This window comes from Colobus angolensis, unplaced genomic scaffold, assembly GCF_000951035.1.
Source record: "Colobus angolensis palliatus isolate OR3802 unplaced genomic scaffold, Cang.pa_1.0 Scaffold111, whole genome shotgun sequence".
In the NCBI taxonomy this organism is placed as follows: Eukaryota; Metazoa; Chordata; class Mammalia; order Primates; family Cercopithecidae; genus Colobus; species Colobus angolensis.
The window spans coordinates 7441462-7460591 of NW_012112142.1; the positions used below are offsets into that span (position 1 = coordinate 7441462).

A 19130-nucleotide genomic window follows, 5' to 3' on the forward strand; every position below is an offset into this window, starting at 1 on the left:
TAAAATTGTGTTCACATCATCACATTATTCCAGTTGTTTCCTTACTCATGTACATGGTGATTTCAGAAATTCTTAGAATAATCTGGTACACTAAATATCAATTATGATTTTCGGCTCTTAGTAACCCACTGTGTGTCATTCTGGTTTCAAGAAGGACTCTAAAAATATGGTCACTCTTGTTTACATCTTCTCTGGAAATTCAGATAATATGGAATCAAAGTAAGCATTTTAAAGTACAAGATATTTTCTGCTCTCCTTAGCTTTTTGTGTTCTTGACTAATAAGAAGAAACTACCCTACAGGCCACCATGCCAGGGTATAAGAAGAGAATGAAACAGAAATCAGTAACATACAACAGGTACCTTATAAATACTGCCTAACTTTTGCCATTCATATCTAACTTCCTTCAAGTTTTCAAGCATGGGTTACAAACAAAGAAGACAAGAGCACCACGCAATGATTACTGAAAATATAAGCATACAAGTGATTTTTCTATTACAATACTTTATGAAACGATATGTAAAATTATTATACAGGATGAATTTTAATAATCTCCACTTTTAAAAGCTTTTAACAAGAAGTCTGCTGCTAGTCCTGGGGACAGGGCCCCAGTGAGAACCTTTTGTTCCAGAAGTGGAATCTGTTCCCGGACTGTGGGATGGGTCCTGAAATGCTCTAACACACTTTCCTGAATGAGATTCCACATCCAAACTTTCTGTTGCTTCCGTCGTTTGGCAGTCAGTTCCCCACTGGCAAGCATTAGGTTCTGGAAATCTTTCATTTTATCCCACATTTCAGAGATCCCCTCTCCACTTCTGGCAGAAATACGAATTACCTATTGAAAAGGGAAGAACCAGACCATCTCACTTAAAATGATAGAAAACATTTTCATGGGGACTGTGATACCTGCCAGTTAATTCTTACAGTCTACAGAAATAGGCAATTGACAAGAATGAGATTTTATTGCTGTGTCAAAGTAAACATACCAATATATATTCTGACATAACATACCTAGGATTACTAAGTGCATAGCAGAAATAAAACACTGATTCAAGGTCAAATTTTAAACCCAGAGATTTGTTTTAGTTTAATTTATTTTATTTTAATTGCTCAGATGGTCAGGGGCATCATAGAGGACTGTGACAAGGGCAATGCCAGGTAGGTTCCCCTGAGGCCTGAGTGCCAGAAAATGAAGGTAGGTTGAGAAATAGCCTAATTCCCTCTGTCAAATTTGCCTGATTTAGTAAGTGGAAGAGCTGGGAATCTGACATCTGCATGTATATATAAGATGGCTCCAGACTCAATACAGACAACATGATTGGGAAAAACTGGGATATGACATTAAGATAAGTCATCATTATTCTCATTATGATGATTACAGCTTATTCTTTAATAACATAGTGTCTGTCTACAGATAAAGAGGCCCACATCAATATTACTGCCTCACTTATTACAGGATTAAAATTTTTTTCCTTACTAAAAATGGCACCCAACAAACATAATGAGAATGGAGGTATCGCCATCACAAGCCTTTTCTCTCTTACTGAAATTCCAACATAGATAATCAAATCATTAACTGCTCCATAATCTTAAGGACAGTTCCTTTCAGAATGGATTTGCTATCACTTCCAAATGGCTCAAATCAAGAATTACAATCATATCTATCATCTCTGATCTAGTTTTTGACATCTAGTGGTTAAAGGATTATATTTAAAATCATGACTACACACTCTGGCTTTGTCATGATTTTTAAAACTATAATCTTCACATAGAAGCAAGATTGATTATACGTCTAGTTTGGGACTTACATCCTGTCTTCTAATGTACACAATCCATTCACAGTGAAAGATACAGAATGCAAGCAAGCTTACCTTTGGTTTCCAGACTTGTGAACGTTTGCGGAGTAATTTCAGTGCACTCACATACTCCGCTTGTATCCTTCGAGCTGGCACAATCAAGTCTCCATCAGATTTAGTTACAGCTACCAGATCTGCCATCTCGATTATACCCCTTTTGATACCCTAAAGAGATCAGAAACATTTAATGACAACCAATATAAAAATGGGAAAACTAGTCAATGCTAAGATTTTGAAAGTCATACATTTCATTAACTTTTCATCTGTATCCTCCTAAGCCCTGGATACCAAGAATCACCATTACTTGACAGAAATTACTCAAAAGCATTGGCTGTTGGAATTATAGAAGTCATCTGTAATATCTCTTCCAAATTTAGAGACTAACATGTTGAAATACATTCAGAATTAGGGTAAATACATCAAGTCACAACAAGATTGAGTGGCAGGAGAGTTCACATTGTCTCATGATGGAATCTGCTTCTCATGAGCTAACACTGCAGGAGGCAAAACCATCCATCAGTAAGGTGCTTAAAAAGAAAACACACCTATCATTAACATCTGCATTTCCAGAAAAAAGTCTTTGAAATTTTTCTTAAATGTATATAGCATTTTATTTTCAATTTGCATTTGAGGAAAAATAACCTGATGTCTACAAACACATCAATCTCTTTTTTTATTATTATTTCTTTTTATACTTTGTATTTTTCTTCTTTCAGCTTTGCGTGGACAAACCTCAATCTCTTAATTCAAATTATGTCACATAAAAATATTAAAAATAAAGGATGAAATCCAAAAGTCAAACCTTATTTAGTACATACAGGTTTTTCTACATAAGATTAAAATTTCTTTTCAAATATTTTTAAACAAAACTTTCAATTATGAAATTCTAATAGTTAATGCTTCTAAATAAGCAGCCATGATCTGCAATCACTGTGTTTTAGAATTATAAAATTGAAACAGAAGCATTGTATAAAAAATAATTTGTCTGGGCTAGGTGTGGTGGCTCACACCAGTAATCCCAGCACTTAAGGAGGCTGAGGCACAAGAATTGCCTGAGGTCAAGAGTTCAAGACCAACTCGGGCAACAAAGCAAGACTTCATCTGTAGGAAAAAAAAAAAATTACAAAAATTAGCTGAGAGTGGTTGCACATGGCTGTAGTCCCAGCTACTTGGGAGGCTGAGGTAGGACGATCACTTGAGCCCAGGAGTTCAAGGTTACAGTGAGTTATAATTACACCACTGCATTCCAGCCTGGGAAACAGAGTGAGACCCTGTCTCTGAAAAAAAAAAAGGAAAAAATTTGTCTGGTCTTTGAGTTTCTGGGAGGTAATCTTTTAAGTTCTAAATTCCCAGAATTTCCTGAGTAACAGGAATGTCTGTTAATCATGGGAGGTGCCTGGGGCTATACCTGAGTTTATGCAATGAGATCACTCAGGATGGGGGACTGACCATGGCAGAAAGACCTATCATGTGATTAGAGGGTTGGGGTTTTATGCCATGTGATATCAACCCAACTTCCAGGGAGGGGACAGGGGCTAGAGATCAAGTTCAATTATTCAATCAATCATGCCTACATAATGAAACCCCAAGAAAAACTTGGGATACTAAAGCTCAGGGGAGCCTTCTGGTTGGTGATACACATCAATATGCCAGGAGAGAAATGTGTCTTGAGGACACAGAAGCTTTGCATTTGAGCTCTCCCAGAGTTCTTATGTGTCTCTTCATTTGGATGGTCCTGATTTGTCTCCTTTATAAGCACAGTGCAATTGTAATATAATGCTTTCCTGAGTTCTCTGAGTCACCCTAGTGCAGGGGTCCCCAACGCCCAGGCCACGGAGGAACTGGTCCTCACAGCAGGTGGGCAGCAGGCGGGCGAGCATTACTGCCTGAGCTCTGCCTTGTTAGACCAGAGGCAACATCTGATTCTCATAGAAGAGCAAACTCTATTGTGAACTATGCACGCTAGGGATCTAGGTTGTGCACTCCTTATGAGAACCTAATTGATGCCTGATGATCTGAGGTGGAACAGTTTCACCCAGAAACCATGCCCTCTTACTCCCAGTCTGTGGAAAACTGTCTTCTATGAAACCAGTCCCTGGTGCCAAAAAGGTTGGGGACCACTGCTCTAGTGAATTACTAAATCTAAGGGATAATGGGAACTCTCAAATTTATAGCCAGTTGGTCAGAGGTATGGGTGGCCTGGGAACCCTGGAGCTTGCAGCTAGTGTCTGAAGCGAGAGGAGGCTTGTGGAGGACTATGCCCTCACCCTATGAAGTCTGCACTAACTTTGGGTAGTAGTGCCAGAACTGCAGTGCAGGAGGAGAGTAAGAATCCCGTTGTACAACATATAAACTATGATAGTGGGATCCCACTATCCCCAGAACTTTTGAATCAAGTGTACTAACAACATCTATGCAACAATGGTCTCTTCTGAGTGGAGCGATCCATGTATTTTAGTCATGTTACAGATGGAAAACATTATGTTGCATAATTTTACATTCTCAAGGTCATATATTCTATTCCTGTAAGTTAGGAAAAAATATAGAGAATCTGCCTTTGTTTCAGGTATTTTAGCCAATATGAATGATGTTTCATTTTCTAAACCATTATCAACTTAGTTTACAAAACCACAACATAGGAAATTTTTATTTTCAGAGATATACATTTTGCATTTTTGGGGAAAAAAATAAAAATAATTACCTGCAACTCATCTCCTCCCGCTGGTGGCAGTAGTAAAACAAACATGTCAACCATGTCAGCAACAGCAAACTCCGACTGACCCACACCTGAAATTTTAAATCACAACTATATCCTAAAATACTCACCATTATTAGACTTTCTCAACTACATTGACCATCATTTTCATTCAACTTCATTCACTCATATTCATGGTCACACAGTCAACCTGGTCACCTCTTTAAACATCGCACTTCTGAAGAATGTATTAAATGTCGTATCTTACCCTCTAAGCAAACCAGTTATCCTTCCCAGCTCTCCCACTCTGTTCTTGGATTGAACGGAGAACCTAGGTTCTCCGTCCTCTCCTCACTCTCACAGCTCTTTCTTGGCTTCCCTTTCATCAGCGAGCAGCTTGAACACTGTGACTCTAATCTTGAATCATGCCTGCAAATACTTTCATCTTTTTTGTCTTCTTGTCCTCACACTTGCCTGCAAACACCCAGTTATGTAGGGATCAATCCCACTATGTGTGTTCTCTCCTCCATAAGCACGTGAGAGAAATCACTCAACTCTGTGGACAAGAGCCACGACAGGCAGCCTCTGCTACATCTTCCTTACGGCCTGGCAAAAGCAATCTCCCTAAACGCCCTCAGTTGGCTTCCATTCCATTTCCCACAGCAGCTATTATGACCATTCACTGTACCATAATCTCCCCGCTTGATCAGGACCACAGCACCTACTTCACAGAGGAAATAAAGGCAAGAACTTTCTAGGCTTCTCCCTCTCCCATACTCCACAGGTTAACAAGACACAAATACAAACAGCCTAAAGCCTCCTCTGCAGTCTCAGTGTAAGAACTATTTGACTGCAAAGGAATCTCTCATTCTTTTTCACTTCCTCTGGGTCCTTGCTGATTTTTATCTTTAACCTCTTGTTTGTCTACAGGCTCTTGCCCTCCGGCACAATACATAAATTGTGCTCAAATCTTTCTCATCTTAAAACCACATAAAACAAAAACAACAACAAAATAACAAGACAAAAACTCACAAACTCCTCCAACTATCACCATGTTTCTCACTTTTTTTTAAAATACTCAAGTTTCTGGAAAAAGGTAATTTATGCTCACTCCTTCCACTTCAGTTCATGTTCATCTCATACCACTTAAAACTGCTTCCAGCCTGGGTGATGTAGTGAGACCCTGTCTCTATAAAAAATACAAAAATTAGCTGGGCATGGTGGTGTACCTATAGTCCCAGTTACTTGGGAAGCTGAGGTGGAAGGACAGCTTGAACCTGAGCCTGGGAGGTAGGTCGAGGCTGTAGTGAGCTGTGATTGCACTGCTGTACTCCCACCTGGGCAACATGGTGATACCCCATCTCAAAAAAAAATCTTGCTTCCACCAAAACTCTGGAAACTCTCTCCCTTTCACGGTGTGATGGACTTCTAGTTGCCTATTTAATATTTATTCTTTCCTATTTTCTTACCCAAATGTTATTAGGAGTATCAACGTATCAGATGAAAGACCACATTCACAAGATCCCCTTTCAGCTAGATATGATGAATGAGTCAAAGCAACAGTCATTAGATGGGGTTTCCAGAAAAGTTTTTTGAAGACGGCTAATCCAGCTACACCTCTTATGCCACCTCTCCCTGCTTTCTTATTTCCCTTTCCTTCTTTGATCTATGTGGAACGTGGAAGTGTCAGTCAGAGCTTCATCAGCCATCTTTTAACCATGAGCAAACTGAGGAGGATGGAAAGTGAGTGCTAAGAATGGTAATCTGGCAGACAAAAGAAACCTGTGACACCGACAGCACTGTCAAAGCGCCTTACCTGCTCCGGACTGCCTGCCTCAGGCTTCTTTTTATTTTAAAGAGAGACTGGGTCTTGCTCTGTTGCCCAGGCTAGAGTGCAATGGCACGATCATGGCTCACTGCAGCCTTGAACTCCTGGGCTCAAGTCATACTTTCACCTTAGCCTCCTGAGTAGATGGAACTACAGGTGTGTAACACAATGCCTGGCTAATTTTTTTTTTTTTTGGCAGAGCCAAGGTCTTGCTATGTTGCCCAGGCTGGTCTCAAACTCCTGGGCTCAAGCAATCCTTCCACCTTGGCCTCCTGCACTGCTGGGACTACAGGAATAAGCTACCATGCCTGGCCTCAGGGTTCTTTTATTTTTTGAGACAGAGTCTCACTTTGTCACCCCAGCTGGAGTGCAGCGGTGCCATCACAGCTCACTGCAGCCTCAGACTCCCCAGGCTCATGTGATCCTCCCACCTCAGCCTGCCAAGTGGCTGGGACTATAGGTGCGCACCACCATGCCCAGCTAATTTTTTTATTTTTCTGTAGAGACGGGGTTTTACCATCTTGCCCAGGGAGGTTTGGAACTCCTGGGTTCAAGCAGTCTGCCTGCCTTGGCCTCCCAAAGTGCTGGGATTACAGGCTGGGGCCACAATGCCCCCTCTAGGTCTCTTTAATTTAGAAAAGAACCTCTTTCTTGTTTGAGTCACTGTTATTTTGAGTTTCTGGGAAAGGTGGCTAAATACAATTTCCAGGTAATGTATTTGGTTTCTAAGGTGCTCTTCTCCTTTGATTCTCTACTACCACTCAGGCAACTAACTCTTCATTCATCCACTTTTTAATGGTGGAGATTCTAAAGCACTGTCATGGCTATTGTTATGAACTGAGTTGTGTTCCCCTCATCTAAAAACATTCCTACGTTAGGCCAGGTGTGGTGGCTCAAGCCTGTAATCCCAGCACTTTGGTAGGCCAAGGCAGGCGGATCACAAGGTCAGGTGTTTGAGACCAGCCTGGCCAATATGGTGAAACCCTGTCTCTACTAAAAATACAAAAATTAACTGGGTGTGGTGGTGCACACCCATATTCCCAGCAACTCGGGAGGCTGAGGCAGGAGAATCATTTGAACCCAGGAGGCAGAGGTTGCAGTGAGCCAAGATTGCGCCACTGCACTTCAGCCTGGATGACAGAGCGAGACTCTGTCTTTAAAAAAAAAAAAAAAAAAACAGAAAAAAAACTCCCTTCCTATGTTAAAGTTCTAACCCTCAAGGTGACTTTATTTGGAGACAGGGCCATGAAAGAAGCAATTAAATGAAGTCATAAGGGTAGGGCCTTAATCCAATAGGACTAGTGTCCTCGAAAGGACAGGAAGAGACACTAGGAGAGTAAAGTGAACAGGAAGAGACAAGGGAGAGTGAAGATGCAGCAAGAAGGCAGTCATCTATCTACAAGACAAAGGTATGGGTCTTAGGAAAAACCAACCCTATGGGCACCTTAATGTTGATCTTCTGTTCTCCAGAACTGTGAGAAAATACATTTCTGTTGTTTAAGCCATCCAGTCTGTAGTATTTTGTTGTGGCAGCCCTAGCAGATTAATATAAATGTCTTTCATTTTTGTCTGATAGTTTCCCCAGTTGATCTAAACTAAATTCTTAACTTAAAGTATGAAACTATGAACTATGCTGGTAAGTGTTAAATCTGTATTTCTCATTCAGTCCTTTTCTCTTGAGACACACAGTCACTCGGATACCTAATCAGCATTTAACACTTAACATACTCACAACTGAACTCATTGTTTTCCTCTCTGCACATCCACTTTTTCCACAGTATTCTCTATTATCTGCAATTCTCCTTCCTTCCTTATCTCACATCTTATCATGGATAAAATCCTGCCCATTTATCTTCAATGTTATGTTGATCCATCTTACCTCCATTCCCACTTCCTTTGCTTCGTTCACACCTCTACCATTTCCTTCTGGGATTAGCACAGTAGTCTCCTGATTCTATTCTAGCCCTCCTTCTAATCATTCTATACTCTGCTGCCAGGGATCTCTCCAAAATACATATCTGGTTTTCTCACTCTCCTGCTTATCCAACAGCATCTTCCCACTCCTTTCAGGGCAAACTCCAGAAGACTCCATGGCATGGCATGTAAGGTCGCTGACAATCTGGCCCTGGCCTGCTGCTCCAACTGACCTCCCTTCATTCCCTGCCTTCACACTCTGGGCTCTAAGCATCCTGAGCAAAACGCACTTCTCTGGATGGGCCATGTTTTCTCACTCCGGTGTATCTTTGCAAATGTCCTTTATCCCATACTTTGTTTAAGTCGAATTCTTCCTTCAAAACTGAGTTTAGCAGTCACCTCCTCTAGAAAGTCTTCACTGGATCCCCAAATCTGAGTTAGGCTGTATCACAAACATTTATCACATAGTGATATAATAGACTGTCTCTCCACAAGAAAGAATTTATTGGGGTTTTCATTTCAGTGTCTTCATCACGTGTAACTATATGCTAAGGATATAAAACAATGAAATAAAACATATCTGCATTTTCAAAAAGCAGCCAACTACATTAATTTTCTTGGTTAACACAGTAGACACATGAAATGCACTTAAACAAAATAGGTGTTGTGCTAAAGCATCATTTACACAGATCATCCTAATGCTTACGGTTCTCCTCTGGCATGTATAATATACCACCTATGTAACAGTTATCCAGATAGATGGCTTATTTTTACTTTTTAAAATAAGATCTTGGAGGGTACAGATTATAACCTATATATTCATATCTTCTATGGAGTATGGGATATCTTGTATTTAATTATACATTCAGCAAATATCTGCTGAATGAACAAAAATAAGTTGTCACTCATCTTTATATAACATTCATAAAATAGTATATTGTTATGAAATAGAATATCACACTCACCTACGGTTTCAATAAGAATTATGTCATAGCCTGCTCCTTCACACAACAGAATAGCTTCATTTGTGGTCCTTGTCACGCCTCCTAAAGTTCCTCTAGTAGGAGATGGCCTGATGTATGCATTCATATCTCTTGATAACTCAGTCATTCGGGTTTTATCACCTAAAAGTGATCCTAAAACATAGAGTTACATTTTATAATCGTAGAACAGTTTTACAGGTCAATTATCAGCCAATTCCTAGAGGGAAATGCTTTATGCCATTTTTCCCTAAATCTCAAACTGCATTTCATATTACTGAGCTTCTCTCCAACTCATTGTATACAATGATGTCAGATTCATCTTAACATTTCAAGTCCCTCAAAACCTATACTTTTAACCTCCCCCTGACCAAAGGTTCCAATCTAGATTCTTCAGCCGCACCTTACCTGTCCAACTCTGGCTTCTACCAGTCCTCACACCAATTCTCTGTTCTAACCAGGGTGGTTACTGTGTTTGCTTCTGCCCACCTTTTGTTTGTGCTCTCATGTCAGAAGTCTCTCTCCTGTTTCCTCACTGCTAAGTTATAGTGTGTCAAGCCCAGGGTCTGTATTCTGGCTCCACCATTTCACACTATTCAATTTTGAGAGGTCACTTTACCTTCCTGAACCCTCTTTCCTCAGCTACATCACAAGGGTAATATGCTACTGGGGGAATCAAATGTAATTATATACAGGCATGTGCTTCAAAAACCGTTACTAACAAAAACACAGAACTTATGCACCTAATAAAGATCAGTGAAAGTCCTTGCTCCTTCATATAGTCTGCCTGGAACCTTTTCAGCCCATGCCCATCTCTGTGATTTTCTATGCTACAACAGCTCTGCAGTGTATGCCAGCATCCTGGAGGGCGTAAGAGAACTTCAGTGTCCCTCCTCTTTCTATTATCTCCATGAGCACCCTCCACTCCTCATTCTTTTATTTTTGCAAATGACATTTTCTCAACCTTACGTAAATGCTACACAAATATATCTTCAAGCTGCCCCTTCTGCCCAGTCTGTTGCTTCTAATCGCCTACTACTTAGAAAATGTGGAGCTCTCACTGAATGCAATGTAAGTTGAGTTAATGGATGGAAAACTATTCATACAACACATTTTTTGGTTTCATATTTTTAATTCTTATCTCTTTCACACAGTGGTTCTCAACTGGGGGCAATTTGGCAATGTCTAGAGACATATTTACTTGTCACAAGTGAGGGGTAGGGTGCTACTGGCATCTACTGGGTAGAGGCCAGGTATGCTGCTAAGTAAGCATCCTTCAATGCACAGAACAGCCACCCACAACAAAGAATGATTTGACCTAAAATGTCACTACTGCCAAGGTTGATATACCATGCTTTAAATAAGTATAATAAGTATTTGCCTACAGGACCACGCCTTACATAGGTTGTACACTAAATGCTTAACAAAGTGTTAAGAGTAGGCACTCAAAAACTGTGGAATGAAACTGGTTATGTTTTTGTTTTCATTGTAGTATAATATTTTGACAAACATCAATACTTACAAATTCTAGAAGACTAAAACTCCCAGGACTATTACCTTTTACTACTTTGCTTTAGTCATATAACAACATTTGTAGGTGTGCTGCTGTTCTAATCTGAATACTTATTTTCCCTCTTTTTAAGAGCTACCTTTTCCACATAATGTTAAAGATTGAAAAGTTTCTTAAAGATATGCTCTTTTACCACTAAATGCCAGTTCAGAGTCTTCTCGTAGGTTCTAATTCTAGACCACACATGTACTCCATACATCAACTTCCTTATTTACTTCACACACAACCTTTTTCTAAGGTAATTTTCTGCATGAAATAATCTCTGTGTAAGTAAACAATCTGCCAAAGCTATACTTTAAATTACTATCCTATAGATTCCATCACATTGAAGTAAACATTAGGAAATTACTCTCCCATGTCTTAGCCAGCGATTCCAAAACTGTTAATTGTAGACCCTCATGAAGGTCTCAAAGCTATCATAGGGGGTCTGTGAATTCAAAGCACAAAATAGATTGACTATAGACCAAAAAACTAATGCTTCTCAAACTTTAATGTAATGCTGTTTTTCAAGTGTACGTACTGATACAATAGGGTAGAAATTTATATTTAGAATGTTTTGTCTATCCTTGTATTTTTTTCTTTCAAAGTCTACATAATTTTTTGCCTGAGAAAGGGACCACTATTTTTTGAGAAAGGTTAGGAATCACATAGCTATGTAACTTTAACCATAGGCTATTTTGTTACATTATTTTTATCTATTTTTATCTCAAGCTATTATTTTTTTTCTATTGTTCAGTATTCCAGAATATTGTGAAAATGGGGGAATGGCCTTCTCACCTATATATAAATGAGGGCCACTTACTGAAAAATCCTTCATTAAGTACTTACTTTTAACAAAGTTCTAAAGCTGTAAATAAGACAACATATTGACAGGGATTTAATTTTGAACCTTGTGAGCAAAAATTTTATTTTACAGTTAACTTTTTTTATTATAGTGACTCAAAAATTTTGAATGTTCTAAGCTAGATTTCTCAATGGGGTGATAATAGGAATTGTCCACATCTATATTAATCTAAGTCCCTAAAATATGATTACATCATCATTCTGAATATTTAGTATTAAACCCACATTATAACACAGTATGCAAAAATCAAATACTTCCATAAAGCATCTTGTATTTACCCCTTCACAACGCATATTGTATTGTAATGGCCTGTGTTTGTGTTTCCCGCATAAGATGTAAACCTCGCTAAAGCCAGGACTGTATCTTGTTCACCATTATATAACACAGTTTAAGAATCTTCCATGTACAATGCCTCACCTATAGTAAGCACTCAAATACTTGCTAAGTGAGTAACTGTAATATGAAAAGCTTAAATCATAAAGAGGGATAAGGCAAGAAAAAACCTTTCCTGTTTATATGGTATGCTTTCTGTTTTCTTTAAAAGATCCTTTGGGGAACTAAGTTTTTATTCATTTTATCTCTGATAAGCTGCAAATTAAACTTTGAGTGACTTCATGACCTCAAATCGGAAAGTAATTGCTTAACATTCTGTGCGTCATACAATGTACTATGCTAAATGCCATAAGGGGAATGGCAGTATATTACAGTGCCCCTCTAAGAGCTTTCTGTTTAACTGAACATATTCTGTAAACAGTTGACAATTATAAACAGCAGTAAGGTGTTTTTTTGTTTGTTTGTTTTTTGTTTTTGAGACAGAGTCTTGCTGTCGCCCAGGCTAGAGTACAGTGCCACGATCTCGGCTCACTGCGAGCTCCACCTCCCAGGTTCACGCCATTCTCCTGCCTCAGCCTCCCAAGTAGCTGGGACTACATGCGCCTGCCACCACGCCCGGTTAATTTTTTTTTTTTGTATCTTTAGTAGAGATGGGGTTTCACCGTGTTTGCCAGGATGGTCTCGATCTCCTAACCTCGTGATCCGCCCACCTTGGCCTCCCAAAGTGCTGGGATTACAGGCGTGAGCCACCATGCCCGGCCCCTAGAAGTAAGGTTTTTCTAAAGCTTAAGAGAGTTAAAACTTTATGAGGAAAATGATGCATGAGTAAGTACCTATTTTCTGAATTGCACAGGTGCTAACGCAGCCAGGAAACACAACAGGAGCAAAGAGGGGCCTGGCTTTATGCATGGGAGCTGAAGGACTGAAATTTGCATTTGATCATCTTCAACCTCTGGCACCTGTTGTCACAGTTTTCTGAGTGCCCGCTGAGCTATCAACAAGCTGGCCTCCTCTGAAGAGTACAACACTCCCAAACTACTTCCACCTAACTTTGCAGAACTCCCTTCCTTCAGCGAAACCAAACTTAGCTAGCAGTTAGAGGTCACCCAACTGTGCCAATTCCTACTAAATTATAACAGAAGGCCCCTAGAGCTCTGCAATTTAAAAAGAATCAGCCATACTTACCACCACTAGTACAAGAAGAAGGGTCCACGGCCAGCACAGATAATTTGTGCCCTCTCTCAGTAAGCATTTTTCCAAAATATTCTATAAATGTTGATTTTCCAGCACCAGGGGGCCCAGACAACCCTATGGTGGAAAGAGATCTTCTAATTCAACGAAACAAATGAAATCAGAACTACGATCAGCTTTACTGAGTAAAATATTAGACTACCTTCTAGTTCCCCTAATGTATTAAAACCACAATTCATGTATTTCAGCATGTCCTAAAATGGCAAATAAAAATCTGTTTCTTTAATTCCTGAGTAATGGGGCTATAGGAAGGAAACACTCTGGGTTCCACATGTTCACAAAATTCACTTTTAAAAATTATAAAACATGCTTTGCCTTTGTACTATAAAGTAGATCTTTCTGGACAGACTTCATTGTCTCCATTGTTAATGGGCTCAATTTCTACATCTGCCTACCTGCCTCGCATCATGATCAGTAATTATTCTACCCACCTCAGTAGGTAGAATTCTTCTGAGAATTCTACTTCTTCCCACTGGAAAAACAACTCATTATTCTAGAAATTCCCAGTGATTGAGAAAGCAATTTTCTATTTATAAGGGATCATCTTTTTTCTTCATATCACTTGTAACTCAAAGAATATAAACTGAATTCTGAAAAAAATAATTTATGTTAAGAAAAGCAGAAAATTCCCCCACTTGGAGAGCTGGCAGTGCACAGCAGGTAAGAGCACAAACCCTGAAGCCACGCAGCCAGCTCTCATTCTAGCTCTACCTCCCACAAGCTGTGTGCTCTTGGGTAAGTTACTTTGAACCTCTTTCTATGCCTCAGTGTCCACTGCAATAATAAAATAGATATGGTAACAGTACCTCTCTCTTCAGATTGTTTTAATAATTAGATGAGTTAATGTCTGCAATATGTTTAGAACAGTGCATGGCATAAGAGATATATAAATGTATGTTAAATGAAATATATAAAACATAGGCATTTAACTAACTACACTCAAAGTATATACAGTGTACGGTATGCCTGACTCCTTACCACAATTCTTAGGGCAGATCCAATACTTATCTTAAACACCTTTTTAGATGCTGAATAAACATTTGTTGCTTTTACTTATGATGAAAAAAATAACTGCAATAAAGACAGGTTTATCTGGCCTCACAAGATCAAGAAGGAAGAACCAGAACAGCACTACAAAGTTATCTGTGAACTGCTAGTTAATTCCACACACTTCTGAGACATTTTTTCAAAGATTCTCTAAAATCTAGTAAGTAGGCAGTTTGTCATAACTAGAATTTCTCTGTGGGAGTTTGCTAATATCTTTGTTTACCATACATAAAGATTATTAACGTCCAATGCAGTACTCTCAAAATGAGAATCCCTCAGTCAGGGCAGAAGATTAAGAAGTCTGAAAAATGGGGACCAGTATAAATATTGGTTGGTGAGCTATTTTGAAATTATCTTAAAGCATCTATGCCCATTACCCTAAAAACTAGGAGGCTTTTGTGTCTGCATTGCCAATAAACTGTGAGATAAAGGTGTAATGTGACATGAAATTTTAAAAGTATTTACTCATTCTCCACAAAATTTTTGCATTTTAACCACCAAGGCAAGTTGTTTTTAGCAGGAGGGTTGGTTCAAATCACCTAGTTCACCACCGTGGGACATTCTCATTACACTTAAACGGGCTTGTTTAATTCCTGCTGGTCAAACGTATCTAAATTGTTTTACAATGCACAATTTCAAAAGCAATTTCAGAACCACGTCAAATTGTTCAAGAAATCAAATGAACATCTAATATACAGACAACGAATAAATATGATCTCTTTTTTAAAGCACATTTTGATAGGCTGGGCATGGTAGCCCATGCCTGTAGTCCCAGCACTTTGGTAGGCCAAGCTGGGAGGACTGCTTGAGCCCAGGAGTTCGAGACCAGCCTGGGCAACATAATGAGAGCCCATCTCTACAAAAAACTTTTTAAAAAAATTAGCCAAGGATGATGTTGGAGGCATGATGTTGGAGTCAAGCATGATGTTGGAGCTATGATCACCACTGCACTCCAGCCTGGGTGACAGAGTGAGACTCCATCTCTAAAAATAAAATAGCTGGGCACAGTGGTTCATGCCTGTAATCCCAGCACTTTGGGAGGCCGAGACGGGTGGATCACTTGAGGTCAGGAGTTCAAGACCAGCCTGGCCAACATGGTGAAACCCCATCTCTACTAAAAATACAAAAAGTAGCTGGGCGTGGGAGTGTATGCCTATAATCCCAGCTACTCAGGAGGCTGAGGCAGGAGAACTGCACAAACCCAGGAGGCAGAGGTTGCAGTGAGCCGAGATTGCGCCATTGCACTCCAGCCTGGGTGACAGAGCAAAACTGTCGCAAAAAATAAATAAAAAATAAAAATAAATAAAATACCTTTTGCTACTGAGATGGCTGGGTTTACAGCCACTCCCAGAAACTCAATAAAAAGAACCTGAAAGAAATGAGACTTGCCTATACAAAGACTAATGAATGACCTAAGAGGCAGAATTTTGAAATGTGATAATTATAGTTGATATGACAACAAAACAGGGAACTCACTTTAAACTATTTAAGTCAAAGGATTACTAAAAGAAAAAGGAGTAAACTCACTAGCAGTTCTTCCTATGAATATTTCTATCCTGGGATCCAGAGCAAGATTCTTGCCAAAATAAAAATCTTACATTCTTTTCTTAAAATTCATAGCCTTGGTTCAAATGTCATGGCAATTTTTTCAACTTAACAAAACTAATATTTGCCATGAAGACTCATTTAAAATTCATCCAAATATTGTGAAAAAAGTCCCCATTCGATTGCAAACTATTTAGATTTTTTTTTTTAAATAGAATACAGAGAATTTGCAAAAATATTTACTGAAAAAACACACAAAAAAAGACTGACCTACTCGAAATGCTAGTGGTTTTCCTCTATTTGATTGTTCTTGTTCTCTGTGGTAAAGTAATACTTTCTGAAGAAGCACCTGGGCTAACTCCTTTTTCCTGCTGTGAGTTGATTCTACAAGAGTTATGGCCTCTGCTAAACAGGCCCTTTGCCCTTGGATTAAACCACTATAAAGTTTATCCACAAATCTTTGCTCTTTATCAGAAAGTCCTTCTGTGTGGTCCTTTAAGGTTGTTTGTACACATAATTTTCTCTTTAAACCATTTGACAGCAGCATCCACTTTGTACAATGGAGTCCAAGAGAATTAAACGGCTGAGCACATGGGATTCCTGATCCGAGATGAGTACTTGAGTGAAAGATGAAGTGGTAACATCGGAAAGGTGCTCTTAAAAGGCCTTTTAGGAAATGCTGGTGAGGATGTGGTAGCAGCATGGGCATATTCATTTTATTTGTAACTGAAGAAAACACTGTATGCGTTTTGGCTCAATGTGATTTGTGACCTCCCTAGAAGAAAGAAAAACATGTTAGCCAGTTCGATATATAACTAAAATACTGAAGGAGTAAAATTTGAAAGCCTAGTGTTTCCCCCATATTCTAAACATAATCAGAGTTTTTGGTAGTACAAACGGGTGAAAGTTTTCTTACTAAATAAACTTAAAAGAGAAGACTCCCTCCATGGCCACAGTTAATATTTGGAGTAACCCAAATAATGGAGCTGCTACTCTACTGCAAAGGGGAATTTACATTAACATTTTCTTTTGATAAAAACAATATATAAAATACCACTAGGGTAGAAACTTTATGTTATGCTTTCTCTTACAGTCATCTTAACAGTTTCCTCAGGTAAATACACCAGATTCTGAAGCTCATACAAAAGGTTAAAAAAAAATGAATCTCTCTGATGCTGTCCTTGTATTCACTCTCCACAAAAAGAAATGTGATTACTAGGGTGGGCACTTCAAGTATAAGTTTAGATACATGTTTGTATTCAATAGACTCATCCTTGAACACAGATGTATGCAAAAAGTAGCCTAACTTAAAGCACACAAATAAGCCATAAGTGAACTGTAGGAGTTGTGTAGTAACCAGATCAGTGTATCTCAAAGTATAGTCAGAACCACCCAGGTGCTTATTTAAAATGCACATTCCCAGCCCCACTAATCAGAATTCCTGCAGATTCACACTAAAGTTTGAACCACTATGAAATTAGATAAGGATATTTTTTATGATGATATACCGATATTCTCTACTTCAAATTGTATTAAAGAATGAAAGTTGACATGGTATGCCGAGTCAGGGCAGTGCAGAGGTTATGAGCCATGGCCACTATGAATCTCTGCCACTTAAGCCAAAATAACCTTAGGCAAGTTACTTGACCACTCCATTCCTCAGCTTCCTCTTGAGTAAAGAGAATATGTATGAAAGCAGAGTGGTTATGAGAACAAACTGACAATTCTTGTAAAAAGCTTAGAACAGTGTCTACCATGGAGTAAGAGTTCCACTAACCTTAGCTTTTATTTTAATTACACCAAGTTATGAAACATTGGTAATAATTCTTCCAGTAGCAAAGTAAAATTTACAGTTACATGTAACTCACCCAGTTTGGGTTTATGAGTATTTGTAAATTTTGGTTGATTTTCAAGCACCTTGTGGCATGATGGAATAAATTATTGCTCCAAGATCCACCTCTAAATGGTACTTCAAGGCCAATGAACATGAAATTAATTTTAGTTACTTAATATTCTATTAGGGAAAAAGAATAGTTTAAGATTTTTTAAACTGGTAGAACTACAAGTGCTCATCAGTTTTCCAAAAACATTTTCGCTATTGGGGGGGGGTGGGCATTATAATGTCTATTTGTACAAAATTAGCCTTATTCTAAAAGGACAACTCAAAATGTATAGAAGTGTTTCTAAAAAACAATTTTAAAAGATCTAATGTCACCTGTCACACAAACACACAAAAAGACGTTTAAAAGAAAACTTTAAGAGGGAGTCTACTTTGGAAGCTCTCTTTCAATACCACCTTTAAGCATATTTCTCATCAACACCACTACCACTACCAACAGACTGGAATCCCACAGGCAAGAACTGTATTTTTATTCAACCACTATCTTCTAAGCACATACTACTTTTCAGGTCCCATGATAGGTGATAAGAGTAATGGTGACTATAGTAATGGTACTGATGGTGATGACAATAGTATTTGATTATGTTCAGCCATTATACCATAAACTTCTATTAATGTATTAGTTCCTTAGGGCTGCTGTAACAAATTACCATAATTACCGTAACAGAATTAGTTACTTAATTACATTGCAAAGACTCTTTTTCCAAATAGGGCCACATTCACAGGTTCCAGGGATTAGGATGTGGACACATCTTTTTGAAGGCCATCATTCAATCTGCTACACTTTCTTAGGCAGGATGCCTCATTCATTATCGTATCTTAAATCCTAGCACTTCAAGAGCTCACAGAATAAAATACATCACATCAAAGAAAGAACAAAGTGCCATGGGAACAGACAAGATTACAGGAGCTCAGTCTCCTTGGGGAATTCAAGTCAGAGGAGTCCAAATCACGACCGAGCCTGAAATAACAAAAATGTTGAAGAAGGTTGAGGCAGGCTTTCCAGGCTGAGGACTTGGTCTCTTCCCTGTCATGTCAGAGAAAATGGAGAAATTCAGTAAGGCAGAAGCTGAAGGTATATGAAAATACTGATAGGAGATGAGGCTGGACTGGAGGTAAACTGAGGTCAAGAAATTAAATTTTGTATTGTGGGCAGTGGACAAATGACAGAGTAAAACCTTTACGGAGGTGACATAATCAACTTTGCTTTTGAAGAGATAACTCTAGAAGCAGTGATATGACGTCAAGAGTGATGAGACTTTTTAAGAGAGCCCCTGGCCGGGCGCGGTGGCTCAAGCCTGTAATCCCAGCACTTTGGGAGGCCAAGACGGGCGGATCACGAGGTCAGGAGATCGAAACCATCCTGGC

General features: G+C 38.9%; 1 protein-coding gene across 1 annotated transcript in view; it reads right to left on the minus strand.

The window, feature by feature from the left end:
- Window positions 1-492: 492 nt before the first annotated feature.
- MMAA (methylmalonic aciduria (cobalamin deficiency) cblA type) overlaps window positions 493-19130 on the minus strand; it is a 35957-nt gene continuing 17319 nt past the window's right edge. The window contains exons 2-7 of the mRNA XM_011956933.1: window positions 16133-16637; window positions 13205-13327; window positions 9258-9428; window positions 4557-4642; window positions 1871-2020; window positions 493-834 (exon numbers count right to left, since the gene is read on the minus strand). Coding sequence (XP_011812323.1) covers window positions 544-834; window positions 1871-2020; window positions 4557-4642; window positions 9258-9428; window positions 13205-13327; window positions 16133-16577 — 1266 coding nt within the window. The 5' untranslated portion in view covers window positions 16578-16637 and the 3' untranslated portion in view covers window positions 493-543. The remainder of the gene's footprint in view (window positions 835-1870; window positions 2021-4556; window positions 4643-9257; window positions 9429-13204; window positions 13328-16132; window positions 16638-19130) is intronic.